Raw genomic sequence first — 25,025 nt, forward strand, 5'->3', positions numbered from 1 at the left:
TATCATTGGTACCTACTAACATTAATTTAACAATATATGCGTACGTTTATTCTTTAATTTTAGTGTGATTAATTAGTACTACCTCCACTGAATATTGACAAGCACTCATTTGCGAAGAATTCATTTTTTATATAGCTTGGTTGGCTATCGTACTTTGGCAGATTGCACCCTAGAAAAGAACACTACACTTGTTTAATTTAAGCAAAAAAAAAAAAAAAAAAGATTAAAACATAGACAAACAAAAAAATAATAAAAAAAAAAGTTAGGACCACACATTGAAATTTTTTTGAAAAAAAAAAAAAAAAAAAATAAATCCAACAAATATATAATTTGTTTAAAAATATTTGTATGGGGTCTGTTACTTTATCTTATGTATATAAAAAAGTTAGGACCACACATTGAAATTTTTTTGTATAAAAAATAAATAAACAAATAAATCCAACAAATATATATTTTGTTTAAAAAATAAGGTCCATTGATTTTAAGTTTCATGTGATATAAGATGAATATAATGCGCGCTGAAGGTAAATACTGTGAAATAAAATTAGTATAATGAATAAATAAAATTAATATATTCTTTATACTCTATAATATATACACTAAACCCTATATACATTATAATCTATACTCTATATTGTTTAAAATATCGTATAAGATATTAGGGTTTAAGCCCTTTAGGATATTTTTAATTATTTTTTATATAAAAATATATTAGAGTTTATTGGTTTAGGATTTAAAAACAATTAAACGAAACCCCAAATCATTTTTTTTTTTCAATTGCCCAAAAACCTCAAACTAGGATATGGTATATGATATTAGGGTTTAGGGAGTATTTTAAATTATTTTTTATATAGAAATATATTAGAGTTTACTAATTTAGGGTTTAAAAACAACTAAACGAAATTCTAAAACGGCCAAACGAAAGCCCAAATCTTTTTTTTTTTCTTTACAATTGCCCAAAGTCTCCAAACCCCAATCAACCCTAAACCTTTTTTTTTTTTTTCTTTCTTTTCTTTTTTTCTTCTTCTTTTTCTTTTCTTCTTTTTTTTTTTCTTTTCTTTTTTTCTTCTTCTTTTTCTTTTCTTCTTTTTCTTTTTTTCTTTTTTTCTTTTCTTTTCTTTTTTTCTTCTTTTTTTCTTTCCTTCTTTTCTTTTTTTTTCTTCCCTTTCCTTTCCCTCCTTCTCTTTCGGTCTTTCCTTTCTTTCCCAGTTTTCCCCCGAGTGCTCACTGAACTCTCCAAGACTCCAACCTCTCTCTCTCTCTCTCTCTCTCTCTCTCTCTCTCTCTCTCTCTCTCTCTCCTACCCATCCTCACCCTCACCTTGCCGTCGCCCGCCCTGCCGCCCCCTGCTGCCCCTGCTGCCGTTGCCCCCTGCCGTCGCCCCCTGCTGCCCCCCTGCCGCCCTTTCTTTCTCCCTCATCTCCCCCTGCCGCCGCCACCTCCTCGATCTCCCCCCTGCCGCACCCCCCATTTTTCTCCCAAAACCCAGATCTCACCTCCAAAACCAGATCGAGCACCCCGGCGAAACTTTCGGCGAAATTTCGAAAATTTTGAAAATTTCGCCGAAATTATCCCGAAAATTTAACAAATTGAGGTTTCGATTTTGACACCCCAAAAAATCGAAATTTTCGGCGAAATTTCGCCGAAAATTTAGAAATTTAACACCTTGATTTTAACTACTAAATTTTAATAACTTTTTAGTTTAGGTACCAAAATTAAAAAGCATTTTAGATTAAGTACTAGTTGAAAAGTCAAACAAAATAATAAAGTAAAAGGTATTAAAATTTACAAATATTACATCACATGCCACTACAATTAAAAAAAAATATTACATCACAAATATTACATTAATTTATACTATATTATATTTAAAAAATCAATTCAGTCACAACTTAAATGTGACTGTCTTGGTAAATTAAAAGAGACAACTCACACCACTATACTATGTATTATTTTGAGTAAGTATTGTTTTGACCTCTATTTATACTATATTGTAGTATAATTTCTCTAAAAATAATTCAATCAAGTCACAACTTAACTGTGACTGTCTGACAACTTAGATGTGACTGTTGTTCAGTCACAACTAAATTTAAAGTTGTGAGTGTCGTACAGTTACAACTAAATGTGAAGTTGAGACTACATTAGCAAATTTTCAAGATAATATAAAAGTATCAAGGGTAATTTTGTCAAAACCCTATAAATTTTAACTAACATTCATCATAAGTGGGCCAAAGGACAAAAATGTCAAATAGAAAAGGCTCAAATCAAAGGTGCCAACATATTTGTGACCTAATCTAAAAAACTATATTTAAATTTAGTAATTCAATTAAAATATTATATGGTCTTCATGCTATACCAAAAAATTATTGAGATTTGGTATTTAATCCTAATTTTCTATAAAAAAATATTTTGTTTATATGATGGGCTTTTGTTTTTACCTTCGACTTACGTTTCATGTGGATCGCAACTGCAATTGCAGTAACACTATTTATCTGTACATAAATAGTATTTTTTTAAAAATGTTAATTATACATTACTTCATTCCAAGATATAATTTCACAAGGCACATCATAATTTATTCTAATAATTCCCATCAAATATACCTTTATCATATTTTATTCTAATTAAATTTTAATTTGTCAGCTTGCTTTATCCTCTTCCCCCTTACACAATAACACGCCATATCCGTTCATCAAAATTGTATAAATAGGCCAAGTCCAGTCTTAAGAACTCATCTAAAACTCAAAGTCTCAAAGAAAAGCAGCTAGCTAAAAATTCTTGTTCCCCCACTATTAATCAAACCAGCAAAAAATATCCAATATGAGCTCAGGAACCCCTCTCAAACTTCCTATTATAAATTTCTCAAAACAAGACCTCAATCCAGGCACTGCGGACTGGGCCTCAGTAAAGGCCCAAGTCCGCAATGCACTGGAAGAGTATGGCTGCTTTGAGGCTTTGTTCAACAAAGTCCCTTCACACACTCGAAAGGCCATATTTGAAGCAGTGGAAGAGCTTTTTGACCTCCCTTTACAAACCAAACTACGAAATGTTTCTAAGAAACCCTACCATGGCTATGTTGGGCAGTACCCCATGGTGCCACTATATGAAAGCATGGGTGTTGATGATGCAAATGTCTATGAACAAGTTCAAAGCTTGACCAACATCTTGTGGTCCCAAGGAAACCCAAGCTTTTGGTACATATAACATTAATTTCGATCTCTCCTAACAATTTACAGTCATATAGAACAGGCTGTCAATTTTGAACTATATGTAATTAGATCAAATACATTATTGTTTGGATGTATAGTAGATAGACAATCTGATAACATATAACTTCACAGAAGAACAATATTACCCTAATTATTTTTATGATTAAATATTTAGGGTCCATAACTCTTTTGTTTTTTGGCGGCAGCAAAACCATAGAATCCTTCTCAAAACAAGTATCGGAGCTAGATCAAATTATCAGGAGGATGGTTCTGGAGAGCTTGGGACTTGAGAAATACTTGGAGGAACACATGGGGTCGACGAACTACCTCCTTCGAGTGATGAAATATAAGGGGCCGCAAACAAGAGAGGCTAAGTTGGGGCTAAATGCTCACACTGATAAGAACATTGTCACCATTTTGTATCAAAACCAAGTTGACGGTTTAGAGGTGCAAACCAAAGATGGCAACTGGATCAATGTCAAACCTTCGCCGGACTCTTTCATCGCCATGGTCGGTGATTCTCTCTACGTGAGTTGCTTTCCTTCAAAAAAAATTTAATCCAATCTAACACTTGAGTTTAATGGAAACAAAATCTTATTCAAATATACGTACCCAAATAATAAAAAATTATAAAGATATTAATGTTTGTATTATGGTGATTTTGCAGGCATGGACAAATGGTCGACTGCATTCTCCATTCCATCGAGTCATGATGACTGGGAATGAGGCAAGGTACTCCACTGGACTGTTCTCTATCCCTAAGGAAGGTTACATAATAAAAGCCCCAGAGGAGGTTGTGGATGAAGAGCACCCTTTGCTTTTCATGCCCTTTGATCATGTTCAATTTCTTGGATTCTACTATTCAGAGGCTGGCCAGAGAGCTCAAGCTGCTTTGAAGACCTACTGTGGTGTCCAAGAGTTGGCTTTGTGTAATTAGCAAATTACGTACAGTTTCAAAAAATTATGTTCCTTTGCATAAAGTGGCAGTATAAGAAATGTTGTAAGTGAATAAAAAGTTTTCTTAAAAAAACAAAAAAAAACAGGGATGGAGTAAGTATTTTAAGGCCGGGTGGGCTTAGGGGTGGGAATCCAACTGATCGAGGCTTGGGTTAGCAATGCAGCTCTGTCATCATATGTGATAATGTATAATTGTATATCAATTGTATTACCTACCTATATATCTATGGTTAATTTATCTCCTTTTGTCAAGTGATATTTTTTTCGACAATATTAGAGAGACACAGTTCAATTACACATCCCCAAGTTCAAAAATAAATAAATAAATAAACTACCCCTGTCTTTTTTAAAATATATAAATTAAATACAATCTCACAAGCCTGCATGTGAGAAGACCACTGGCTTATATATTTACATAACGTTTCACTTTTTTCACAATATCACACTTTAAAGTAGCACCCAAAAAATTATTTAAAAACCTCATTATCTATAGCAAATTACATTTAAATCAATAAAACATTTCAATATTACATAATGATCAATAAAAATTTAGTTTCCCATAAAGGTCAATGAGTTTTCAAAGTATATCACATTTTAGTCACTAAACTCCATCCACTTGATGATGTCATGTCTTTTGGTACATTGGAAAATATCAATTTGCTCATCCCTGTTTTTTCAATACTTATGAGCATAAAATTATGACGTTGCCCTTAATTTAATTTAGAGTATAGAAATAGGGTGCAAAGTTTATATATAAATGGGGTTTAGAGTTTATAATTAGGATTTTAGAGCTTATGGCTTAGAGTTTAGGTCTCGGATTTTGTGCAACCCTAAGCCGTTTTGCTGCGTAGCAATCAAACACAAACCTAATACAAATCTAAATTTGAATAATAATATATGTTTATTAATCTATTGAAATTTAACTTTTTTCATTTTGGTTAATAGTGATTAAAATGAAATTATGAGAAAATGGATTGATTAAAATTAAATGTAATTGTAAAAAATTTAATTGATTTATTTGTAATTAGTCTCGTTATCTAATATATATATATTTGGGGTGCTTCATTTTTATCCTTTTTTGGGAGTGAACACAACAATTGCTGCAAGTGATAGAGTTGATTAATTATTACCATATGAAATGTGAAGGCAGAACAGATGAAAAAACAGGAATGCCGTTGCCGGGGATCAAACTTGTGTCGTCCCTGAGACAGGCGAAAATACTTACCACTATACTACAATGAAGTTATTGGTTAGTGGCTCGCATAATTTTTTGGGTGATTAATTTTATTAAATAACCTCTTTTAATATACAATAAACTTTTTTTACCTTCACCCCTCCCAAAACTTACATTTCTAACCATTTTCCAATTTTCAGACCAAAGTACCTTTTATATATCGTACTGTTAAACTTGTTTTTATATGCCTCTCTGCTGCATGTATGCGCGTGGTTAGCTTATTCATTTGTTTTGCTATGCTCGTTTGTTACATGTACGGTTTAATTGGAAAAGTTAAATAACACAAGCAAGTCATATTCATGTGATTAAAAAAAAGTTGGAATTCCACAAATTAATTGGACCAGCGATGATTAATTATTCTTAACTCACTGTGCTGGGAAAGCACCTGAAGTTTTTTTTTTTTTTTTTGACTAAACTTAGGCTTGAATTCCCAGGATTTATGATATTCTTATCTTGCCGTGCTATGAAAGCCATGCCCAATCTGTAGATCATACGGATCTAGCTAATTTTTTTTTTTGCTTGACTTTTAATTTTAATTATGTATTATAAATTAAAAAATGTACGAGCAAAAGATGAGTAGATTCATAACACTTCTTATGTGATGAATTCATAATTTTTAAATTTGTAATATATATCTAAGAAAAAAATTTTGTGCCCTAATATATATGACACAAAACATATGTGCTCTAATCGATCTGATGCTTCTTATGGGCCTTCATCTCCAAACTCTTTAACGTAGGGGTCCAATAGATAGCACGAACATTTCACCCAATGGTTGACTTAGCTACATGGCAATTTATTATTGGTCAAATTAGACGGGTGGATTTATCCACAAACACAAAGTAATATTATGACATACAATTTTTTTACGAAAAAGAAAAATACGAAACAAAAATATCCACGATGATAATATTTTACATCTAAATACTAAATAGACCCTAAACCACAATTTTTTCACTTTAAGAAGTTTCTACGTACACCAGTTAATTGTTTTTTATATAGGACAGTCTTCTTCCGGTCCATTGGAGCACGTCCTTTGTACTATTTGGCAACCCCACCTTTATTAATTTATTAATTAGTTGAAATTGGTCCTTTGCTAGCTTCCTTCAGCCTCTACAAATTAATAATATCCAGTGCATGAATAGATTTAAGGAAAAACAGAACATGCTTGGTAAAAAAAACCAATTTTGAGAATGCAAGAAAAAACCCAAAATTTGGGAGACTTGGGGTCAAGGTCTATGAGCTTTTATGTCTTTATATATTGTTCTTTCATGTTATGGAGACTTGGCCCCTCTTTCACGTTCCTTGCAGACTTCAGGGTGGGACAGATTAATTGGGCTGTAAAATGGGTTGAGGCCGGACTTGGAATCTGGGCAACATTGATTTTAAGGTTTATTTCATATTTAGTACTTAAAGTTTGACCATTTTCTTAATGTGTTACTTAAACTTTTATTTGTCTCAATTGAGTACCTAAACTTTTATTTTGTGTCTAATAGGTACCAAAAATGAATTTCTGTTAAAATTGTCAACAAAAGTTAGGGACAATATAGTCAAAGTATATTTTAATTATTTTATTTATATGTTTAAAATTATAAAAAAAAACACAACAAACAAAAAAATAATTATAATTAAAATATAAATTTTTTGAAGTGATCATATTGTACCTAACTTGTGTTAACAATTTTAACAGAAATTCACATGGGTATGTATTAGACACAAAATAAAAGTTTAAGTACTCAATTGAGACAAATTAATAAAAGTTTAGGTACCACATTAAGACAATAATCAAAGTTTAAGTACTAAATATGAAAAACAAAAACCCTTGATTTTAATATTTTATGCGCTTCTAGCCTATAAATTCGAACCAGCCCTTAATTCACTTGTAGTGCTCAATAACCAGCCATTTCCAACAAAATCAAGAAAGCTTTGTATAATGGGTAGCTACGCTAACTTCAACCCCACTTATCACCACAATATTTCTCGCTATTTGCTCTTTTTGTTTTTGGCCTACTCTTCATATCTTCACACTACTAGTCATCTCTATTTGTGTTTGGGTGATGGGCTTCCAACAAGCAGAGTGATCAATTCATGCATTGAGGAAGAGAGACTTGCCCTTCTCACCTTTAAAGAAGATCTTACTGATCCTTTTGGTCGGCTTTCTTCTTAGGTGGGTACAAATGTTGTCAATGGAAAGGAATTTCATGCAACAATCGCACAGGTCACATTGTGAAGATGAACCTCCGGAATACGTATCCATCCAGTGACATCAAAGAGTGAGACGAATTGGCTTACGAACGGTCTTTCTTGGGGGGTAAGATCAATCCTTGTTTGCTTAGCCTAAAGCATTTAAATTACCTAGACCTAAGCATGAATGATTTTCAAGGGATTCCAATTCCCAACTTCTTTGGTCAGATTAAAAGTTTGAAGTATCTCAATATCTCATCCGCATCATTTGGGGGAGAGATTCCACTTCATCTTGGCGCGCAACTTATCAAACTTGAACTATCTTGACCTCAGTAGTACTGATAAGTACTACTCCTTGCTGAAAATACCTTCCGGAAACTTGAATTGGCTTTCTCACCTCTCTTCCCTAAAGTACCTCAATCTCGGAGGGCTAAACCTTGGCAGCATAGGAGTCAGTTGGCTATATGATATTAACATGCTTCCTTCACTGTTAGAGTTACATTGGTCTGATTGCCAAATTAATAAAAACCTGCCACTCTCATTGCCGAAAGTTTGGGACAACTCTCTGAGCTAGTTGAACTAGATTTGTATGGGAATTCATGGCAAGGCATTTTAACATAAGCCCATTTCATAAATCTCACAAAATTAGAAGATATTGCAGTAGGCACAGACCAACACATGTCCCTCATTTTCAATGTGACTTATGATAGGTGGGTTCCTCCTTTCAAGCTCCGAACATTTATCTTTCGCAACTGCCAAGTAGGTCCTACCTTTCCCGTATGGCTTCAATCTCAAATAGACCTATCCTATGTGAGCCTCCGTAATGCTGAAATTTCAGATTCTATACCAGAGGACTGGTTCTTGAAGAAATCTTCGAAAATTGAAGTTTTGGATTTATCTTACAACCAAATCTGTGGGAAGCTTCCCCTCCAATCGAATTTTCCAAATTTAGTTGATATAGATTTGAGTCATAATCAAATTGAGGGCCCACTTCCACTCTGGACCACTAATGCCTCATACATTGATCTTGAAAGCAATTCATTTTCGGGGCCAATTCCCTAGAATCTTGGACAGCTGATGCCTAACTTGCAAGAATTGTATCTTTCTGAAAATCAGTTGACAATTATTATCCTACCCTCAATCTGCAACATGCAACAATTGAACGTCATTTCCCTGAGAAGCAATCGGTTATCTAGAGAATTTCCTCATGCATGGAGTGGGAGTAGGAATATATGGGTTGTAGATGTCGCAAATAACAATATCTCTAGTAATATTTCCGGTTCAGTAGGGGTCTTAAGTTCTCTTCTTATATTAAAGCTCAACAACAACAACTTTAGCGGTGAAATACCTTCTTCCTTGGGAAATTGCTCTGATTTGTTGAGTATTGATTTTGGAGGCAACAAATTTACTGGAAACATACCTTTATGGTGTGCTTGGATGGAGGAAAAAAACTTGAAATTTAAACAAAACTCAGCATTTAAGAAATTACATGTTCTAATTTCCTTATTTAGGTCAATAAATACAGAATTTTGTAAATTCTAGGTGGAAAAAAACTTGAGATTTGAAGACTGTAAATTCCAACTTTAAATTCCACCTAAATTGGTGTCATTTTCAAAATTTCAATTTTTACAAAAGAAAAATAAGTCGTGTCGACCATGCCGACACTACCACCACCGCCGCCAACATCACCACCACTAACCCCACCACCCCTGCTGCCGCCGCCACCACCCCCACCACCACCAACACCCCAATTTTAGCCGCCACCATTTCTCCCACCGCTTGTGGGCCATCACCCCTACCAATATGGTCAACTCACCATAAACATAATTTTTATTGTTGTTACCATCACCATCACTTTTTTTAATTGATGCATCAAAAATTAAAACTACCATAAATTTCATATTTAAACTTCATTATGTTTACATGTTATCTAAACAAGAGAATTTATATATTCTAGAATTTTAAATCACATCGTTTTAAATTCCGTCATTTTTTAATTCCTTAGTAATTTCAAATTATTTCATCCAAACGCATCATTATGGATCGAATCACATCTATCCATGCATGTTGTCTTTGCTACGACTGTGATCCAACTTTTTTTATTGGGCATATCCCATAAAAATTGTGCAATCTTGGCTCCTTTCACATCCTCGACCTCAGTCACAACAACCTTTCGGGTACTATTCCCAAGTGTTTGAATAATCTGACTTCTCTGGTCTATGTTGATCACAATTTATCCTTCACTACTTATAATGAGCAAACCACACTGGCAATAAAAGGAGTAGAACTTGTTTATAACAGCATTCTAAGGTTGGTAATGAGCATTGATCTATCATCAAATAATTTAGAAGGTGAAATCCCTGTAGAAATAAGCAGCCTCATTGCATTGGGTACCTTGAACTTGTCTAGGAATCAATTACGTGGAACTATACCCTCAAAGATTGGAAACTTGCATTGGCTCGAAACTCTTGATCTTTCACACAACCATCTTTCAGAACGGATTCCACCAAGTTTCTCGTCTTTAACCTCCTTGTCTCACTAGAACTTGTCTCATAACAACTTGGCAGGAAGAATTCCTATGGGCAACCAACTAGAGACACTCAATGATCCATCCATTTATGAGGGGAATTCATTATTGTGTGGGGTTCCTCTCTTAAATAAGTGCCCAAGAGATGACACTTCTACGAAGGATGCAAAAGATAATAATGAGGATGAAAATCATAACGAAGTATTGTGGTTCTATGTGAGCGTGATAGTTGGCTTTATCATAGGCTTTTGGGGTGTTTGTGGCACATTGCTCATAAAAAAGTCATGGAGGTATGCTTATTTTCAATTATTTGATGACATCAAAGCCAAGGTAGCACTAAAAATTGCATCGCAAGTGGCTCGTTGGCAAGGAAGATGTTGATTGGAAAAGAAAATATACGTTATTATAGAAATTAGAGACTTGAGTAGTTATCGATCAAATTCACATGTTATGCATTTGATCAATCATGTTTTCTTCTTTTGTCGATCTCGGAATCTTGTATTGTATAATTAATGTACCTACTTCCATGTCTGCTTTTAATTAAATAAATGTTGTAATATTTCTATCTTTTCGATCATAAATGTTCCCCTAAAAGTAAGAGATGTAGTCCAGTTCATATATTTTTCAATGACTAATATGTTTGAGTTTCAATTTACCAGAAAACATTGAAAAAACAAAAAAGACGGTGAGAATGAAATAGATAGGAGATAGACTCAAGATTGCCCCGAACAAAATAACAGTTAGTGGCTCACAAGCATAGGTGATAGCTAGGACCAACTATCAACCTCATTGAAAACTAATGTATTTATTCTTCTCTTTTACACTTTTACTAGGGAAATAAATTACAATCAGTTGCACTTGCAGCAGACAACATTCCGTACATATCCTCCAACATTCCCTACCCATATTGCTCCATAGTTCAGGCAGAGAGAGGAATCGGACTTTGAGAAGCTTCAGGCTCGCCATTGCCGTTGACGGTGAAAGCAGAGGACTCTGTCTAGGGGTAAGTGGATTTGGTTCTGACCATCAGCTTAAAGAAAAATTGGGTTTTGAAATTCATGGAACCAACAGAGCTTAGGGTTTTCAGCTATAGATTCACGTTTTCCCCTTGCTATTTGTGTGTGCCTGTGTGAGTATAACTAAAATTTGGAGAGAATTTATTGGTCGCCCAACAAACTTATAGTCTGAAGTGCGATATTGCATTGTTAGCTTTCAGTCCAGTATGAAAGTAAAGCCTTGATATGAATTTAGTTGATGCGTCAGTGAGCTGTTCAATTTTGATGTCTCGTTCAATCTTGTTCCTGTTAGGTTTGTTATTTCACATTAATTTGTACTGTGTCTTTGCATTGGCATTGAAGCAATGGCCCAGAGAGAAGATCCAATTGGCCACAAATTCGGCATTGTTAGAATGGACACAGTGATCCCACAAATGTTGTGTTTCATTAATGGTGGTCTTGATTATGTCCGATCAAGTTGTGAGGCTAGTCGAAAGCGTCTTGGTGTGGATTATATTGATCACTACGTACTATGTACATAGAATTGATGCTTCAGTATCCATAAAGGAAAGTGGATGTAAGCAATTTGCTTTTCTTGTTAAACTTTTGAGGAAATTACAGATTTGGTCCACTTATTTTATACCTAGTTCAATTTTGGTCCACGATCTTTTTTAAGTTCTGTTTTGGTCCACTAATTGTTTCATTTGTTCAATAAAGGTCCAGATTTGTGACTTTAAATCTTTTGGGTTGTGTTTTCTTCAATTATAATTGAAGTATAAGTTATATTTCATCATTTCTTAGTCATAAAAACAAATTTGGAGTATTATAATCTAAGAGAATTGAGATTTGGTGAAATTTGAAAAATTGGCAGTTTTGGGTACTCTACTTTAGGGTCAATTATCTTGAGTTTTAGAACTCCAATTTGAATGATCTTTATATGGTTGTAAAGAAGAAATGCATAGCTTTAAAACAAGTATATATTTGCTGAATTTGGGTGAGATTTGATAGGGTAAAAAGCAGGCCAAATTTGAGAAAACAAATCTGGACCTTTATTGAACAAGTGAAACAATTAGTGGACCAAAACAGAACTTAAAAAGGATTGTGGACCAAAATTGAACTAGGTATAAAATAACTGGACTAAATCTGTAATTTTCTCTAAACTTTTTGATGCAGTTCAAATTTATAACAGGTGTATTGATTTTACCTTGAAATTGAATTTTTGTGATCATTTACGTACGTACATGAGGTAGATGGGGGAGCTGAAGAAGTTACTAGAGGAGGGGAAGATTAAGTACATTGGATTATCAGAAGCAAGTCCAGACACCATAAGGAGAGCACACATGCTATTATCACTACTATAAACAAATGGAAGAAACATACAGAAAGTTCCATTGCATCTTAGAGTTGTCATCATGTCTGGCTTGGAGGACTGTCAGGTAATAATATATCTAATCATTTTGATGCAGGGAATCAACATAAAATGGCGAAGCATGTTCAGATCTCTAGAATTCTTATAATTTCCATTACCATATGACAAATTGAGTAAACTTTTTTGCTCACCTGATGGCGGTGGTTGACATCTCTATAATGTCTTGGGCTTCAAATTGAATTAACTTGCCTAAAGTGCTCATATTTCTTCTTATAAGTGTTTGTCTCTTCATTGATATTTAAATATTTTACTTAATCTTTTTTATAAGATCTTCATTGATATTGATTTTTTTTAGGGTTTGAAATTTGTTTATTGTGATTGTTTCATACTGATTGGTTTAATGTGTAAGGCTTTCTGACATTTTTTATATAGAATCGAAAATGAAAGTAAGGCTATGGTTGTTAACTGCTTGTCAGTAACAATATGTAAGTAAGGTTATAGTTGTTACTGTAACAATATGTAAGGGGCTATGATTGTTACTATTTGTCAGTAATATATAAGGTTTTTTTTGTCAATTATTAGCTTAAAATAAAAAATGTAAGTGAAGCTATTATTGTTACTATAATTTTTAGCAGGGTTTGAGATTTGATTTATTATGATTGTTTCGTACTGATTGGTTCAATTTGTAAGGCTTTCTACCAATTTTTTACACACAATAAAAATATAAGTAAGGTCATGGTTGTTACTGCTTGACAGTGACAACATGTACGTTATTTTTTCATATTTAATAGTTGAATGTGCAAGGCTTTTTGCCCATTTTTTACATAAAATCGAAATTATAAGTACGGCTATTGTTAATTTGTTATTGTTATTGCTTGCATCATGTTATTGTTACTACCAAGCAATAATAACATGTTATATATTAGAGGAAATTACAGATTTAGTCCAGTTATTTTATACATAGTTCAATTTTGGTTCACAATCTTTTTTAAGTTTTGTTTTGGTCCACTAACTATTCCACTTGTTCAATAAAGGTCCAGATTTGTTTTCTCAAATTTGGCATGCTTTTTACCCTATCAAATCTCACCCAAATTCAGCAAACATATACTTGTTTTAAAGCTATGCATTTCTTCTTTACAACCATATAAAGATCATTCAAATTGGAGTTCTTAAACTTAAGATAATTGACCCCAAAATAGAGTACCCGAAACTGCCAATTTTTTAAACTTCACCCAATCTCAATTCTCTTATATTATAATACTCCAAATTTGTTTTTATGACTAAGAAATGATGAAATATAACTTATACTTCAATTATAATTGAAGAAAACACAACCCAAATGATTTAAAGTCACAAATCTGGATCTTTATTGAACAAATGAAACAATTAGTGGACCAAAACAAAACTTAAAAAAGATTGTGAACCAAAATTGAACTAGGTATAAAATAAGTGGACTAAATCTGTAATTTCTTCTATATATTATTACTGTTTGGCAGTAACTATTATGACTGTTACTCTTTATTAGTAACATCCAACTGCATTATAACAATCACAATAGCTATTACTAATTGCCATTATTGAATAGTAACAATGAATCAACTAAACTCATGTATATATCCTTTTGCCAAAAAAAAAAAAAACTATACCCATTATTCAGTTAAAAAAGAAAGATAAAAGAGATGTATGACAGTATGAGTTAGTGCAATAGCTTAAAGCAACAACACATGGGCCACATGGCTGCAAAAAAAGAAGACACATGGCAGTTGGTAGGTAGGTTACAGCAAAAAAGGAAAAAAGAAGACACATGGCAGCAGGTAGTTGCATAGGAGGTACAAAAGTAAGGAACAAAACCAGTAATTAATAACGTGCTGTGGTCAAACAAAAAAATTGATGTGCGGTGGCATGAACATAATTTACGTTCTTTTTAATGGCTTTTCTTCCGCATGTGTTGGGTGTTTTAAAAAGTGGACCGGGTTTACTGTAGCGTGTGGCCGGCAAAATCAACTCTATTCCTCAAGTGGGCTTTTAAAAAAAACCCTAAAAAAATTACTATTGAGAAATATTATTTTAACTTCATAAATGTTATTTTAGTTTATTACAAGATTATGCCACTTACATTTGTGATTAAGGGGTAACGTTAAAAAAGACTAAACCTCGGGGGATTATGTGAAAATATAATAAACCTTAAGGGGTGTTAATGAACCCTAAGGTTAAATTTGTTATTCGGAGATATTTTTGGATGGAATTTTAACATAAAGGATTATGCGAAAACGATTTAAAACCTTAAGGGTCTCGCTGTAATTTTTGAGACCTGATGAAGTGTATGTACAAATACAAAAAATCTCAAGAGCTGTTTGTGTCAATTATAGACCCACCAAACTATTTACAATTTAAAATGAAAAATAAACCTCCACTACTTTGGACAACGAACTTTCAAATTCCTCATCTGAAGTGACTTTGGGCAACGAAGTGGTTCGTCACCCAAAGTCACCTTAGGCGAAGAATTGAAAATTTCGTCTTCTAAAGTATGGACCAAGCACCATTTTGGCGCGTAATTTGAGGCGACGAAAATGTTCATCGCCTAAGCCTTGATGGGATTAGGTGACAAATATTATGGTTCGTTGCCTAAAGCCACTTTGGGCGACGAATTTGAGTTCGTCTCCCAAAGTTTCGTCGTCAAAATATGTTTTTCTTGTAGTGCGTATGTAAACCGCACATCCGACCAAAAAATCAACCAGTTGCTTTTCCTCCACCTTCTTCCTGCAGCAGCCATGGAGAAGTCGAAAGTCGCCGAGAGTGACAACCCAAACCCTCCCCTCCCCACTTGCTGACCCCACCTCCCTCACTAGCCAGTAACCCATCATCTCATTTCTTTATCTTTCTTCCCTTCTTTCCCAACTCAAATCTAAAAAAAAAAAAAAAAAAGCTTTTTTTCCCAGAGATCTGGGTGTTTTCTCTAAGTAGGTTGGGAGAGAATGGGAGAGAAAGACAGAGATTAAAGGTTGGTAGGGGAGGTGGAGGATGGTGGTGGGTTGAATCTGCTAGGATGGTGGTAATAGGTTGTTTTGCCATGAAAAAAGATTGTCGTCTAGATTCGAAAACCCAGAACTCCCTTGAACTTGAACAATCTCTTATTGCTCGTCTTCTTTAACCTTTATCTTCTTCTTTATTTTTTGATCAACTGCGACCGTCATCACCGGAAGAGGCCAGAAGAAGCAACTGGTCAATTTTCTAGTTTAATTGTGGAATGCACGATCGCCGGAAAAGGAGAAGAAGGTGGTCGAATTTCTGGTCTAGTACGTTGTCGAATGCGCGGTGTACATAAGGTCGGGTTTTTTATTGCGATGGTAAATTCAACATTTTCACTGGTAAAAGTGTTAGAAAAGTAAGTTTTGGGAGGAAATGGTCAAAAAAGCTTATTGCATATTAAAAAGGGTTATTGAAATAAATTACCCTAATTTTTTTTCTAGCATTGATTGGTTGAGATTTGTCCCACTTGTTCCAATATGCTTCCACTAACTTGTTCCCTAACCCTAAATCCTAAACCCTACTATTATCCTTGGATTGGTTAATCATTTTTATGATCCTAGAATCGGTAGAATAAACTTATGGGAGGGAAAAGGCATAATGGTGGCTACTAAGGCACTTCTCTTATAGGGGTAAGTAGCTAGAGGTGTCAAACTGGTTGGGTAAGCATGAACACGATACGATTAAAACAGACACAACATGACACGAGTACGAAACTGGTTGGGCCAGCACGAGCACAACACAAGTAAATTAATGATCAAGTCGCGTTGGTCTGAAGTTTTTGGCCTATTTGGCATGGCATGGCACGAGAACAATATGTGCTAAATACGACACGAGCACAAGCATGGCACAACACGAAACGAATAGGAGAATTAAAGGGGTTTTCTCTCATTTTTGTTTGAGTTTTTTTTTTTATATTAGAGCCAACAAACTTTCGTTCATGAAATTTGAATTCATAATCTTCTCCCATAAAAGGGAGACTAGGTACCACTACTAAACCAAATGATCATTGACATTTGAGAACATTCATGTGTTGCTATAGCTTGTTGTTGCTACATAAGATTAATTGAAAGTGGAAGGTTGTGAGCTCTAATTAACTTAATAAAAGAGAGGGTACTGCATGGTTAGTTTTTATCTCAACTCTTTAGATTTTAGTTGACAATATTTTACTTATTTATATTTGGACCCATTTTAGGTCTTATTTAATATTTTTTTGATTAACAACTATCATACATGAGTTTTGAACTCAAAAACACTTCCAACAAAAAGAGAACTGTGAGTCAATCACTAAATCAAATAGTTAGTCATTGACAATAACTTTAATATTAATGTCATTGTTAAATCAAGGAATAAAATTTCGGGTTTCGAGGAAATTTCGATGGAAATTTCAACGGAAATTTCGAAGATTTTTAAATTTCAACAAAAATTAAACGGAAACGATGGAAATTGCTATTAAAATACTGAAATTTTGAATGAAACTTTACTATATGTTTATTTAACATATTATCTATTATATTGATAAAAAAATATTGAAGGAACTAAATTATATGGTAGGTTTCATGTGATATGTGATGAATATAATGCGCACTGGAAGCAAATATTGTTAAATAAAATTAATATAATGAATAAATAAAATTAGTATATTTTTTATACTCTATAATCTATACACTAAACCTTATACTTTATATGCCTTAATATTACATTAAACCCTAGATATTCTATATTCTTTAGGATATGGTATAAGATATTAGGATTTATACCCTTTAGAGTATTTTTAATAATTTTTTATATAGAAATGTATTATGATTTAGGGTTTAAAAATAATTAAACGAAATCCCAAAAGAATCAAACGAAACCCCAAATTCTTTTTTTTCTTTCCAATTGCCCAAAGACCTCAAACCCTAATCAACCCTAAACCTTTTTTTTTTTCTTTTTTTCCTTTTCTTTTTTTTTCTTTTTTTTCTATTCTTCCTTTTCTCTTTTTTTTTTCTTTCCTTTTCTCTTTTTTTTCTTTCCTTCCTGCCTTCCCCAGTGTACTTGCCAAAAATGAAAAAAATATGGCGTGTCTCGTGTGTGGTCATTACTCGGCAATGTCGTTTTGGACACACCAAAATGGTAAACATTTCAAAATTTAGTAAATGCATTCCTATGATAATGTTTAAGTTTGTCAATGCTCAGTGTGTTCCACTTCTGCCCGTGAGTGGTCAGTTGGTCACTTTGTACTTTTCTTCTTTTTCTTTTTTTTTTTATTTCTTTCCTTTTCTCTTTTTTTCTTTCCTTCTTGGCTTCCACTGCACTTTCTTCTTCAGTTTTTGCTTTTCATTTCTCTCTCCCAGGCGCAGCTAGTCGCATCCAAGCCAAGAAGTTCTTCCCTCTCATTTCTCTATGCCAGTCGCTCTCTTCTCTCTCCTCGCTCTCCCTCCCCCCGATCTCTTCCAGTCTTCCTCAGTTCGTCCTTTTCTTCGCCGATCTCATCCTCCTTCTCCTCTCCCTCCCTCTCTTGGCTGCCCAGATCTGGAAGGAATGGTGGTCCGGTCACACGCCAGCAAGGAGAAGATTCTGTGAGCGAAATTTCCCCAAATTTCGAAAATTTCGCGAAATTTCGATAATTTCCGCGAAATATTGACGAAAAAGTGACGAATTCGTGTTAAAATTTCCATATTCCCCAAAAATGAAATTTTCGCCGAAAATTTTGAAATTTAACTCCTTGTTGTTAATAAACGTTGAAGGAATTAATGATAACGATCGGGGTTGGATTGGAGTGGGGCAATGGGCACAGGTGGACATGGATGCTTATTGCTGGGTTGCTGGGCTTGAGCTAAACTTAGATGGGGACATGGGATGGACTAAAATATTAATAAAATAAAAATTTGTTGGGCTAAAACTTATTGCCGCGAGCTTGTAGCCCATGAAGCCCTAACATAATTTAAGCACATCCAACAGTGAAGCAAGATCTGCTTTGTCTTATCCTTCTTTCATTTCATTCATTTTCATTATGTCTAAATTTTAGCATTGACAGGTGAGAGCCTGAAATCTCTCTCTCTCTCTCTCTCTCTCTCTCTCTCTCTCTCTCTCTCTCTCTCTCTCTCTCTCTCTCTCTCTTCGTATTTAATTTGTTTTTGGTTGGTGCATATCTTGTTAGATGCTGAGGGTACCCAACAAGCAGAATCACATCCTTAATTTTGTATTTTTGTATTTTTCATGTATTACTTTCATTTCAAGTAAATAAACCAATCATGATGAGACTTTTTGCCTAGTTTATCATTTGATTAACATATAAACAAACAAACACTTCCTTTCCTTCTTTCTTACTAATTATGAATGATGGATTCTGGGTCAATTCTATTTTCTCCTGTTTTCAATCAAACTCATTATTGATAGAATAGTTTTGGTAATTTAGAGGTGTAAAAGTTAATTATTTTAATCGATCATTATAAAAGATGTTCATTTTAATGATTTTCCAAGCACTCGTGTGGGTCATTGGCCTGTATCCGTATGTTAATCAGGTATGAGACCAAATATACGTCTCACCTCCATCATGGCTCACAATCGCTTACGTGTGCATAGACAATTGTACATATATTTTAGCCATCCATCTGGATAGGCTATACCAACAAGAAAATCACTTCAACCAATTAATGTTAGACAGAGAACCAAAACAGAATGATTGCATGTAATACAATTTTTTTGAGAGCTGAATTTAATATTCTTAAAAATATATGTTGTTTTGAAATTCTATTGAAGAATCATGGAATGAATATTGAAGTAGTTACTCTTGAGTCTTGATAGACTTGCTAGGTGAGACCAAAACAAAATAAGATTCCCATTAAGAAACACTTTTTCTTCAAAAGATTAATTAGTATATAGTCAGATAATAGTATAATACATGTAAGATCATGTAACAACGCGAAAGATTTACATGGCAACTTGATTTTTTTGTGGCTCTTCCACCATGTCATCACTGCACCCAGCCAACTGCATCCAGCCAACTGCATCCATTTGTCTTCGTTGGCCCACGGTAGCATTAATTGTCAAGTAATCGAGAATCTTCTCTCTCTCTCTCTCTCTCTCTCTCTCTCTCTCTCTCTCTCTCTCTCTCCAATACCATCATTGGAGAAAAACTAGGGTGAGATGCAGCCTAGGTCCACAAGCTGGCCCCATCCTAAATGGCTAAATTTTTAGGCCGAAAGACGTTTTTAGTCCCTGTAGTATACTTGAGTAGCACTTTGGTTTCCGTCATTTCAATTTATTTTTTTTAAGAACTGTATTTTTATTAGTGTTACAATCAGATCCAATCTATCAAAATCGATACGAAAAATGTCAACGTGGCACCACCTGATTGGCTATGAAGTAGATAATTTTGATAGTTTAAACCTGATTGAGACATTAATAGAATCACGATCCTTGAAAAATACAAATTGAAATGACGAGAACCAAAGTGTGACTCAGCTATAATACAAGGACCAAAAACATCTTTTGGCAAGATTAGTCACTTAGGGTGAGCTCGGCACTCTATTATGTCATCATGGTACTGTGGTAGGAATGTAGGATTAGCCACTTAGGAGAAGACTAGTGTTCTTTTATTTTTTTCATTTTTTGTAAAGAGGAAAAGAGTAGTATTAGAAGCATCAACTATTATCTCAACCATATAAATTCTAATTGATATATGTAGTAGTTTCTCATTGAATTCGGGTTCTTTGCTTGTTTTTTCTCTACTTGTTTTTTGTTGACTTTTAGCATTAGCCATGTTTTCGTACATTAGTAGAATTACATAAACCCCTTAAATTTATATTTACACAGTTCTAGGTTTTTTGTTGTCCGAATATGTACACAGTTAAGGCTGAAACAAAAAAAAATAAGGAAAGCAAATAATCCAAAAGTCTTTTTTATTTATTCATGTTTTGGGCCTACTTTTGACATTATTTATTCATGTTATCTGTCACATATTAGTAAGCCTAAAATAATAGTTGGCATTTCTAATATTATTGTTATAAGAAATTATGTGTTAAAGATTTTAATACCCAATAGACACATATTAATGCGTGGCTTCCCATATATACGTACGTAATTGGTCTCACCAAGTTAACAGCACGGATTTGGATCCTTGAATAATCAAAAGCCATCTTTGATGATGGAAAAACACCAAAATCGGTTATAAGCAATTGAACACAAAGTTGATGATCTCTGAAACTCAAAACCTCGGATGTTGAAGTAAATGTTCTTTAACCTACTAAAATTACAAGTTTAATTGCAAACAATAGGAAGCACAAAATGAGAAAAAAACAAAACAAACAAACAAAACAAAAGGAAGCAAACAAGAGTACTCGAAAAGGTCAAAACTGCCTGATATATACTTGTCCCATGAGGATAATGGACGGCCAATTTCTAAGGGTTGCATGCTAGCCAGTGCCAACAAGAACGTGGTTGCAGAGAAGCAGCAATGCCCATCACAGCTTATAATTATTCAATTCAGTCACTCACTGCAGGCTCTCTTTCTAGAGCATACAAATCATAATAACAATAATACTATTGACTGCAGCTGACAATTCAATTATATGCCTTCACAATAATACTTCATTACTTCGGCATGCACTCCATCCCACATATTCAATAAATTAAATCACACGCACACAGAACAAGTGATATATATTTATATATATATATATATATATATATATCACAACCGACAACTCTGGCCTCATCTCATATATGTATATTCTTTGTGATGATAATCAACATGACAATCATTGCTTCATAGACTCATGTTTTCTTCTTTAACTTATTATCGATTCCTCAGAAGAAAATTATGTATGTGGGGTTTATTTTAATTTATTTATTTCATCGTTTTCGAAGCTCCATCTAAGTGATGGACGTATAGCTTTATGAGTTTGTGGCCCTTTTTATCTTGAACCATGACAAATTCATTGGAGGGGGATCTTCCTTCCTATCCGGGGCAAAAGTATGTCGGTTTATGTGTCCTTTACTGGCAATATATTTTCAAGTTGGGGCGATTTTCAGTACATCTCTATCAAAGCCAAGGACAAAAGAACACCAATTAAGCAGCCAGCAGAGACTCCGTGTTTGCATTTCTTTTATTTATTTATTTATAATTTACTACTTTAAAGGTTTTAAGAATTCTTTAAATTACTTGAAATAGAGCAAGTTTAATATGTTATCTTTAATAACAGGAACAACTATAAATTTGCTAACAATAAAGACAATTTCCACATGGATCAAGCGGATCTTAGACTGCACACCTAGAAAATTGTAGCTACATTTTTTGTATCGGAAAGTGACCTTAATTCTTTGTCCCACAAAAATTACACATTTTTGTCATGACAGAGAAAATTTATTTTTCTGAAAGACTTGTACACGTACTGTTTCGATTATTGAATATACATCGACTGAGGAGCACGAAGGCGGAGTGTTGGAAGTGCCTCGTTGTTAAGCTTTGCCTTGGCGCCAAGGTACTCATTCCATGTGACCGGCGGGTAGAGAGGAGGTTTATTTGGGCCTAATAATTTGGACAGGGGTGAGATTTGAACACTATCTGGTGGACCATACAGGTATACAATTGACAAACGGTGTTGGGTCCGGTTCACCAACACCCGGTGGAAGACATTCAAGTACAACCCGTTTGATAAGATGTGAAAGAGATCGCCAATGTTAACGACCAAAGCACCCGGGACCGGAGGAACCGTGACCCACCCGGTGCCCTCTCGGAGTACTTGCAAGCCACTAGTGTTGCTTTGATGGACCATTGAGAGGAGTGTAGAGTCGGTATGTTCGGCTAGGCCCATTGCCCGATTTGGATCCGGACAAATCGGGTAGGAATTCAATTGTAAGGCATCAGATGCAGCTTCAAATTCGCCTTTTGGGCCAGCCCATTTGACGTCTTCCTTGGATATGCCTAAAGAGCCAAGTACTAGCCACATCAGCCTCGCCGCAAGCTTTTTCATCTCCTCCTCATATTCCTTGACAATATGACTGAAAAAACAAAAAAAACAAAAAAGGGTAAACAAGAATATTGTTTCATTAATGCTTAACAAAGATGCTATTATGATGGATATTTTATCAAAGTAAACAGTAGTAACAAGTAGCTAGATTTAATCTTTTGGATATTTGTGACACCAAATCTCCTCTGTGGGTCCATAGCTTTCATTGTAATCTTTGCTAGTTGCATGATAGTAAACATTCATGACGTATATCCTATATTGATATAATTGTCCTTATAACCTTTTAAACTAGGTAGTGTTACGTACCACAATAATTTCTTTTTGCACACCTTTTCCTCACTTTTTCTTACTTCACACCACCACACTCCTCCCACAATTAACATTTCTCATATACACACCCCTCCCAATTACCAAAATATCCCAACTTATACACACCCCTCCCAAAACCCAGACAACACACACCCCACCCCGACACCTCCCTTAGCCACCCCCACCGCCGGCAAGGTCACCGGCGGGGTTGCCGGCGGCTCAACCCTTCCCTTCTCTTCTCTCTCTCCCCCTCTCCTTTCCTTTTTCTCCTTCCATTTCTCTTCTTCCCTCTGCCATCGCCCTCCCCTCCCCCTGCCACACCCCCACAGCCCACCCCCACAGACCACAAACTTCCATACACGACCCACCCCCTCCCTCGCTCCTCCCCCCACCCAACTTGCACACATGCATGCAGAGCCGCCAAGACCACGCCGACCACCTAACCTACCCAGCTCGCCGGAGAAGAAAACCAAAAAAAAAAAATTGGAGCGGGTTCGGTGGACCAGTGCCGAACCCGGTGGTTTCGTTCAGTAGGTACCTACCGAACAATCCTATTCTATTCGGCGGGTACCTGTCGAACGAAACCACCGGGTTCGGCACTGGTCCGCCGAACCCGCTGCAATTTTATTTTATTTTTTTGGTTGTCTGCTTGGGTGAGAGGAGAGAGAGAGAGAGAGAGAGAGAGAGAGAGAGAGAGAGAGAGAGAGAGAGAGAGAGAGAGAGAGAGAGAGAGAGAGAGGAGGGTGGAGGGTGGAGGGTGGAGGGTGGAGGGTAGGGGGTGGGCTTCGACGATGAAGAAGAAAAAAAAAAGATGGAGATGGGAAGATGGGAAGATGGGGTGTGTACGGGGGAGGGGGGGAGATGGGGATGGGGGTGTGTGGGTGAGGGGTGGGCCAAATGGTCTTTTTCCTTGAGTTTTTTTTTTTTTTTTTAAAGGGTGTGCAAAAAGAAATTTAAGGGTGTGCAAATAGCAGCCCTCATAATAACCTCATTTGTATATATATATGTGAGTTTCACCTCTATACAATGGGTGTATATATTTGTGATATAGAAATTATTTAACATGTATTAATCTGGCAAAAAAAACATATCACTAATCTGCCACAAAAGATATGATAGTAAAATGTGGTACAAATAATTGTAACTAATAAAGCAGACGATAGGGCCAAGATGATCTTCCAGTCTGGGACGTTGTCCTCTTCTTTTTTTTGGCTGGAGTTTGGTTTCGTCGTTTTGAGGGTTATATTTTTCCTTTTTTTAAATCAAATAAGTCTCTGGCTCGTGAATTGTTAAAAGAATATTTTTGGTTCCAAAAATAATAACAATTATTAATGAGCTAGCTAGTTAGCTGAAGCTGTGCGAGTGAGTGCTATGAGTATATACCAGTATTTGGTGTAATCTTGGGGCCAAAGTTGGCGAAAGTGCTCAAGTGGAGAACCAGCAATGGTGAATCCCTCAGACCACAAGAGCTTTTCGAAAAAGGAAGATATCCGATGGATGCCATAACCCGAAACGCCATTCGGGGACCGGGCTGCCTGGAGCTTCTGCTGAGCGGGCAGAGAGAAAAGGGCCCGACCCACTGACTCAATGTCACCCACAATCCTCTCCGGGATGCCATGGTTGGTGAGTTGGAACACACCCCAGGTCTGACATGCATGGCCTATGAGCTTGAGGGCATTTGGGTCATTTAGATCGATGATTGGCACAGACTCTGAAGGTGATGATGGGGTGATAAATGAGGAGTGATCTGGAGATGGTTCATAGCCGTGGTTTTGGTTCCATGCATAGGACTCAGGTAGCTCATGAAGTGAGTTGAAGTCTGGGTACCTTTTGTGGTGGTTGAGATTGAGAGGGTGGGATTTGAAGGCATCAGAGAGTGATGGCATAGTGAAGGTTATGTGTATGTGAATTAATGGAGAAAGAGGGAGATGGGTTTACTTTTAGTGAAGTTGTAGTAGTAGTTGTTGTCTAAGGATGGTGGTGGTACTTGGTGTTGGAAAACATAGGATGGTGTAAAGTGAGAGATAAGGTTAGATGGAAATATGACTTAGCTAGTGTGTGTATATATAGAGATGGCAGACAAGATGGTGACAAGTTGCCCAAACCTCCCTCTCACCCCAAAAGAGAGGGGTATGTTGGAAAAACTAAATCAAAATGAAATTCATTTATTGGGTATTAATGTATTATGTGAATTTTTGTTTTTTTATTGGTTTGTTATTTCTTTATTCTTTTATTTGGTAAATTGATTTGTAATCCGA

The 25,025-nt window shown here is 35.3% G+C and overlaps 2 protein-coding genes and 1 pseudogene across 2 annotated transcripts; 2 read left to right on the plus strand and 1 right to left on the minus strand.

Moving 5' to 3' along the window:
- Positions 1 to 2,820: 2,820 nt before the first annotated feature.
- On the plus strand, positions 2,821 to 4,146 carry LOC147287156 (putative 2-oxoglutarate-dependent dioxygenase AOP1). The gene is made up of 3 exons (XM_086242235.1): positions 2,821 to 3,194; positions 3,416 to 3,737; positions 3,877 to 4,146. The coding sequence occupies exons 1-3, from the start codon at positions 2,821 to 2,823 to the stop codon at positions 4,144 to 4,146; spliced, it is 966 nt and encodes a 321-aa protein (XP_086098361.1).
- A 3,187-nt stretch (positions 4,147 to 7,333) lies between these two features.
- LOC147287157 (uncharacterized) lies at positions 7,334 to 10,492 on the plus strand (annotated as a pseudogene).
- An 11,276-nt stretch (positions 10,493 to 21,768) lies between these two features.
- LOC147287158 (gibberellin 3-beta-dioxygenase 1-like) lies at positions 21,769 to 24,783 on the minus strand. The gene is made up of 2 exons (XM_086240476.1): positions 24,151 to 24,783; positions 21,769 to 22,489 (listed from the first exon to the last, which is right to left on the minus strand). The coding sequence occupies exons 1-2, from the start codon at positions 24,651 to 24,653 to the stop codon at positions 21,889 to 21,891; spliced, it is 1,104 nt and encodes a 367-aa protein (XP_086096602.1). The 5' UTR covers positions 24,654 to 24,783; the 3' UTR covers positions 21,769 to 21,888.
- Positions 24,784 to 25,025: the final 242 nt, after the last annotated feature.

This window comes from Dryas octopetala, chromosome 4 (assembly GCF_963921425.1).
Source record: "Dryas octopetala chromosome 4, drDryOcto1.1, whole genome shotgun sequence".
Taxonomy (NCBI): domain Eukaryota; kingdom Viridiplantae; phylum Streptophyta; class Magnoliopsida; order Rosales; family Rosaceae; genus Dryas; species Dryas octopetala.